This window comes from Bos indicus, chromosome 19, assembly GCF_029378745.1.
Source record: "Bos indicus isolate NIAB-ARS_2022 breed Sahiwal x Tharparkar chromosome 19, NIAB-ARS_B.indTharparkar_mat_pri_1.0, whole genome shotgun sequence".
Taxonomy (NCBI): Eukaryota; Metazoa; Chordata; class Mammalia; order Artiodactyla; family Bovidae; genus Bos; species Bos indicus.
Window position 1 is genome coordinate 42,858,691 of NC_091778.1, and position 6,000 is coordinate 42,864,690.

Here is a 6,000-nt window from a genome sequence, read left to right on the forward strand (position 1 = left end):
CGCAGATGTAGAAAACACACTTGTGGACATGGCCAGAGGGAGAAGGTGGGATTAACTGAGTAACATTATCATATATACGCTACCATGTGTTAAAAAAAAAAAAAAAATACAGCTAGTGGGAAGCTGCTGCATAGCACAGGAAGCTCAGCTCGGTGCTCTGTGATGACCTTGAGGGGTGGGATAAGGGGTGTGGTGGGAGGGAGGCTCAAGAGGGAAGGGCTGTATGTGTACATGCAGCTGATTCACCTTGTTATTCAGCAAAAATTAACTACCGCACTCATCTCACACGCTAGTAAAGTAATGCTCAAAATTCTCCAAGCCAGGCTTCAGCAACATGTGAACTGTGAACTTCCAGATGTTCAAGCTGGTTTTAGAAAAGGCAGAGGAACTAGAGATCAAATTGCCAACATCCACTGGATCATCGAAAAAGCAAGAGAGTTCCAGAAAAACATCTATTTCTGCTTTATTGACTATGCCAAAGCCTTTGACTGTGTGGATCACAATAAACTGGAAAATTCTGAAAGAGATGGGAATACCAGACCACCTGACCTGCCTCTTGAGAAACCTATATGCAGGTCAAGAAGCAACAGTTAGAACTGGACATGGAACAACAGACTGGTTCCAAATAGGAAAAGGAGTTCGTCAACGCTGTATATTGTCACCCTGCTTATTTAACTTATATGCAGAGTACATCATGAGAAACACTGGGCTGGTAGAAGCACAAGCTGGAATCAAGATTGCCAGGAGAAATATCAATAACCTCATGTATGCAGAAGACACCACCCTTATGGCAGAAAGTGAAGAGGAACTAAAAAGCCTCTTGATGAAAGTGAAAGAGGAGAGTGAAGAAGTTGGCTTCAAGCTCAACATTCAGAAAACGAAGATCATGGCATCTGGTCCCATCACTTCATGGGAAATAGACGGGGAAACAGTGGTAACAGTGTCAGACTTTATTTTGGGGGGCTCCAATCACTGCAGATGGTGACTGCAGCCATGAAATTAAAAGATGCTTACTCCTTGGAAGGAAAGTTATGACCAACCTAGATAGCATATTCAAAAGCAGAGACATTACTTTGCCAACAAAGGTCCGTCTAATCAAGGCTATGGTTTTTCCAGTAGTCATGTATGGATGCGAGAGTTGGACTGTGAAGAAGGCTGAGCGCCAAAGAATTGATGCTTTTGAACTGTGGTGTTGGAGAAGACTCTTGAGAGTCCCTTGGACTGCAAGGAGATCCAACCAGTCCATTCTAAAGGACATCAGCCCTGGGTGCTCTTTGGAGGAATGATGCTAAAGCTGAAACTCCAGTACTTTGGCCACCTCATGCAAAGAGTTGACTCATTGGAAAAGACTCTGATGCTGGGAGGGATTGGGGGCAGGAGGAAAAGGGGACGACAGAGGATGAGATGGCTTGATGGTATCACCAACTCGATGGACGTGAGTTTGAGTGAACTCCAGGAGTTGATGATGGACAGAGAGGCCTGGCATGCTGCGATTCATGGGGTCACAAAGAGTTGGACACGACTGAGCAACTGAACTGAACTGAATAAATAAATAAAACTTCCAGCTTAGAAAAGATGAGGTTTGCATAGCCTCTTTCCAGCCCCCAGCTCATGCCTCTTCATTTTAGTTTCAGATACAATCAACTCTAGGAGATATCCTGGTCAACAGGGGTGAAGGAGTAAACCCAAGAATGGCTGAGGGGAGATGGAGCCACACTTCAGTTGTCCTGCCCTCTTTCCTGCCCACCCCCACTCACCCACGGGACCAGCCACCTGCCTACCAGGCCTGGAGCAGCTTTCCTATCCAAGACTCAAGCCATTATATGTAAGGTTCTGCTTTCAAATGGCCTTTTATAGAATGCTCAAGCAACAGGCGTGGTGAGACAAATGAATACCAATGAGAAAGGCATGTACTTTGCCAAGGAAATTGAGTTTATTAGAAGGTTACAAGGGAGGGTTGCTGACACGTGGGCAGGCTCTCTGGACAAGCCAAGAAGAAACAGTCCCCAGGGAAGGAAACTGTGGGCAGGGATCATCTTGAGGAGGTTGGGTGAGCTTCTGGATTCCCCTCCTGGGGCAGCTCCAGGCATGCACATTGTGTTTTCTAACCCGTTTGTTGGAAAGAACCAGGGCCAAGTCACAGCTCCAGAACCCTGGGCCCTGTCTCCTTGCTCCTTGGGCAACCACTGGACTCTAGCGCACATAGGAGTTGCAAGGCCCACAGCGGGAGCGGGGGACACAGGGCGTGCAGGGGGCAGCAGGAGCACAGGGGGTACAGGGACTGGAGATGCAGGGTGTGATGGTCTTGCCGCAGGCATTCGTCGTGGCACAGGGATTGCAGGGCAGCCTGGAGAAAGGGAAAGATATAAATTGAGGGAGGCTTGTGATGTAACCAGAGAGACCCCGAGAGTGGACTGCCCACTGAGACTTGACCTGACCTATAATAGAGAAGGTCACAGGCTCACCTGATACAAAGCTCACTATCAATGCTAGTGGTCTCCCTGTCATATGCTATCAAAAGTGCTGGACAGAGACTCAGAAACTCTGGTCTCAGCTCCCAACACTGTCCATTCCTAGCTGGTGACCTTGGATAAGTCACTAAACTTCTTCAAGCCCCAATCCCTTCACCCACAGAATGATGAGAATACTGATCCTGTCGACCTCGTGGTAACTCTAGCGGCAGATGAGGTAGTATGTGGAAATGTACCCTCTACACAGTATGGTATTACAACATGTAAGAAATGTCATTGACCACATATCAATATCATCACAGTAGACTGCAGAGTTGGCTGTACAATTTTAGTTTGTCCCTCAAGCAATTCGTGCCACTTTATTTTTTAATGTTAACCACATTGCTTTCTGTGCTCTGTTTGAGCATGTCTGGTGTGAAGGTATAATTTCCTCTCCAAGGTATGCAGTCTTTGCCTGGAGTCCAACTAAGAAGTATGCCTATGTGCACAAGGCTTCACCAAACACCTGCTCGGTACTCACTTGCAGTCCTCGCTGTCCAGCAGCCCCCGGTACGTGTTGATCTCACACTCCAGCCGGGCCCGCACGTCCAGCAGCACCTGGTACTCCTGGTTCTGCCGCTCCAGGTCACTCCTGATCTCCGCCAGCTGTGACTCCACGTTGCCGATCAGGCCCTGCACCTGGGCCAGCTGGCAGCTGTAGCGGGCCTCCGTCTCCGTCAGGGTGTTCTCCAGGGAGTCTCTCTGTCAGAGGGAAGGGGAGGAAGGTCACAGAGCTGCTCCTTCAGGGACTTCTCCATCGCTTCCAAACAAGTCACCAGCTCCAAGAATTCAGGAGAGGGTGGTCTGGAGGGCAAACCAATACCCCTGACTCCCCAACCTCACCTCCTCACCAGGAGTCTCATCAATACCCACCAGGTTGTGCTGGGCCTGAAGCTCCACCTCCAGGGCGTTGACTGTGCGTCTCAGCTCAATGATCTCTGTCTGGCAGGACTGCAGCTGCTCTGAGCTGGACACCACCTGCTTGTTCAGCTCCTCAGTCTGAAACACCAAAATGCGGAAGGCAGGGTCAGACCCCACCTGAAGGGCCCCAAGGGGCTGAGGGTCCTGAGACACCACGTGCTCATGTACTCACCTGCCTGATGTACCATTCCTCCACGTCCCTGCGGTTGGTCTCCACCAAGGCCTCGTACTGAGCCCTGGTCTCATTGAGCACCCGGTTGAGGTCCACAGTGGGGGCGGCGTCCACCTCCACATTGAGGCGATCTCCCAGCTGGCTCCGCAGGGTGTTGACTTCCTGTGGACGCAGAAAATGCAAGAGCGACTATCCTCAATGAAGAGTGGAACCTAAGAAATGGCACTGCTTGTTGACATCCTATTCATCTATTTCCTTGGAAAAGGAACGTCTAGTGAAACAGCTATGACAGAAGGTAAAGTGGTCTGTGTTCCATGTGTTCAACTCCTTCCCACCATGACTGTGTCATGATCCTTGGATTAAAAAAAATTTTTCCAGGGGTTTGCCTGGGGGCTATTCAAGGATGTATAAATGCCCAAATTTCCTAGGTTGTAGACTGGCTGCAGACAACCCCATAAATAAAAAGAATTGGCTGTATAATTTCAGATTGTATATCAAATCATTCTTGTCATCAAGTAAGATATTGTCATGACCCCTCCCAGGAGAGAGAAGGAATCCTGGATCATTTTTCATCAAGACTTTGAAAGAATAGAGATGTTGATTCACCAAGACTGATATTTTGGCTTTGGGGAAGAGAGATGGCTTCAAACGGCATGATCAGAGCAGTGCTGGGACTTCTACAAATCAGCAGCCAATCACAAGCCCAGGGAGGTGCCCTGGGAAACAAAAGTGATGCCCCAATTTTGAGTGAAAGATACACCTTATCTGGGAACATGGATAGGTTTCATCTCACAATGTTTTCTTTCATCATGAAGTTTTGGTGTTTTCGAAGAAATCTGAAAGATTCTTATCCCTGATTCTACCACCCCAAGTCACTAAAGCCACCCTAGGCCTGAGGCTGAGTCAGATTTCTTCATTTCTCATCTCCTGGTCTCACCTCCTCATGGTTGCTCTTGAGGCAGATCAGCTCCTCCTTCAGGGACTCCACCTGGGCCTCCAGGTCGGACTTGCACAGGGTCAGCTCATCCAGGATCCTACGCAGGCTGTTGATGTCTGACTCCACCAGCTGCCGCAAGCCCAGCTCCGTCTCATACCTGCACAAGGAGAGGGTCAGAGCAGTAACTGGCAGACCCTGAAGACTCACAGGAATGATCTTGGATAACCCCAATCACCTTGCCTTCCCCCTTTGGCAGTGAGTAGACCCAGGAGACAAAGGCAGGGTGCTAGAGGCTCAGTCAAGACCCAATATTAATCCCAAAATTGACTTGAGTCCTCATCTACTTTTGTGACTCCTTTGTTTGGTCCCCCCAATCCTCTGCAGAATCCTTCATGATTGATGGTTGACTGCTGTTCAGTCAGCCATGGAAAACCCTCTTCTTTTACTGAACAAAAGGAGCGGGCACCCATGCGAAATCTGAACCACTTACTTGGTCCTGAAGTCATCTGCGGCCAGCTTGGCATTATCGATCTGCACCACCAGCCTGGCATTCTCTGACTTGGCACACAGGATCTGGGGAATGAGAGGTTTCTGGGTCAGGACTGAAAATAACTATGAAATCATTAACTTCTTTAAAAATGCTTAAAAAGCCATTTTGAAGGTAAAAGGAGGAATCAAGATGGCCTAGATGCAAGAAACACAGTTCTCTCCCCCAGACTGAGAATCCTGAGACACTCCCCCTGCTTAGAGAGGACAGCAAGGCCCCTCACCTTCTGCTGGAGCTCCTTGATGGTCCGGAAGTAGGACTGGTAGTTGGGGCACAAGAGGGGCTCCTGCTGCTGGCTTTGCTCCAGGATGCGGCTCTCCAGCTCCGCGTTCTCCCGCTCCAGCTGCCGCACCTTCTCCAGGTAGCTGGCCAGACGGTCGTTCAGGAACTGCATGGTCTCCTTCTCGTTGCCATTGAAGGAGCCCTCGCAGAACCAGTTGCAGCTGCCCACGTTGGCGGGGATGTTGCAGGCCCCGGGCAGGGTGGTGCCACAGCAGCTGGGGGGCACGCAGGGCCTGGAGGAGCAGCTGGAGCGGAAGCTCAGGTTGGGCAGGCAGAAGTTGTAAGACATGGTGCTGAAGGGAGTGAGGTGCCCGACTGAACACAGAGTCCAAGTTCTCCAAGGAGCTTGTGGGCCTTCTGCCTCTGTCGAGCATTTATACCCCATCCCCAGAGGGTGTGGACACAGTATGTAATGTCCTTTTTCTTTTTATTTTTTCACTGCTCTTCAAATGCCCTTCCCTTCAATCTGTTATAGGCCTTCCTCAGAAGAGTCCCTTGTGCCATAAATTTTTTTACTTGGCTTCTTGTTAAGTCAGGACTACTCTTCACGCTGTACACCCATGAAATCATTGTCCTGCGGTAGACCTTCAAAGAAGCCACATGGTCTAGCCCGAGGATCTGCCCTTGTTAA

General features: G+C 49.5%; 1 protein-coding gene across 1 annotated transcript; it reads right to left on the bottom strand.

Annotated features, from left to right (window-relative positions):
- Positions 1–1,962: 1,962 nt before the first annotated feature.
- On the bottom strand, positions 1,963–5,690 carry LOC109573405 (keratin, type I microfibrillar 48 kDa, component 8C-1). Its single transcript, XM_019980624.2, has 7 exons — positions 5,311–5,690; positions 5,031–5,113; positions 4,541–4,697; positions 3,604–3,765; positions 3,384–3,509; positions 2,992–3,212; positions 1,963–2,347 (listed from the first exon to the last, which is right to left on the bottom strand). Exons 1-7 carry the CDS (start codon positions 5,656–5,658, stop codon positions 2,194–2,196), a joined length of 1,251 nt encoding a protein of 416 aa, XP_019836183.2. The 5' UTR covers positions 5,659–5,690; the 3' UTR covers positions 1,963–2,193.
- Positions 5,691–6,000: the final 310 nt, after the last annotated feature.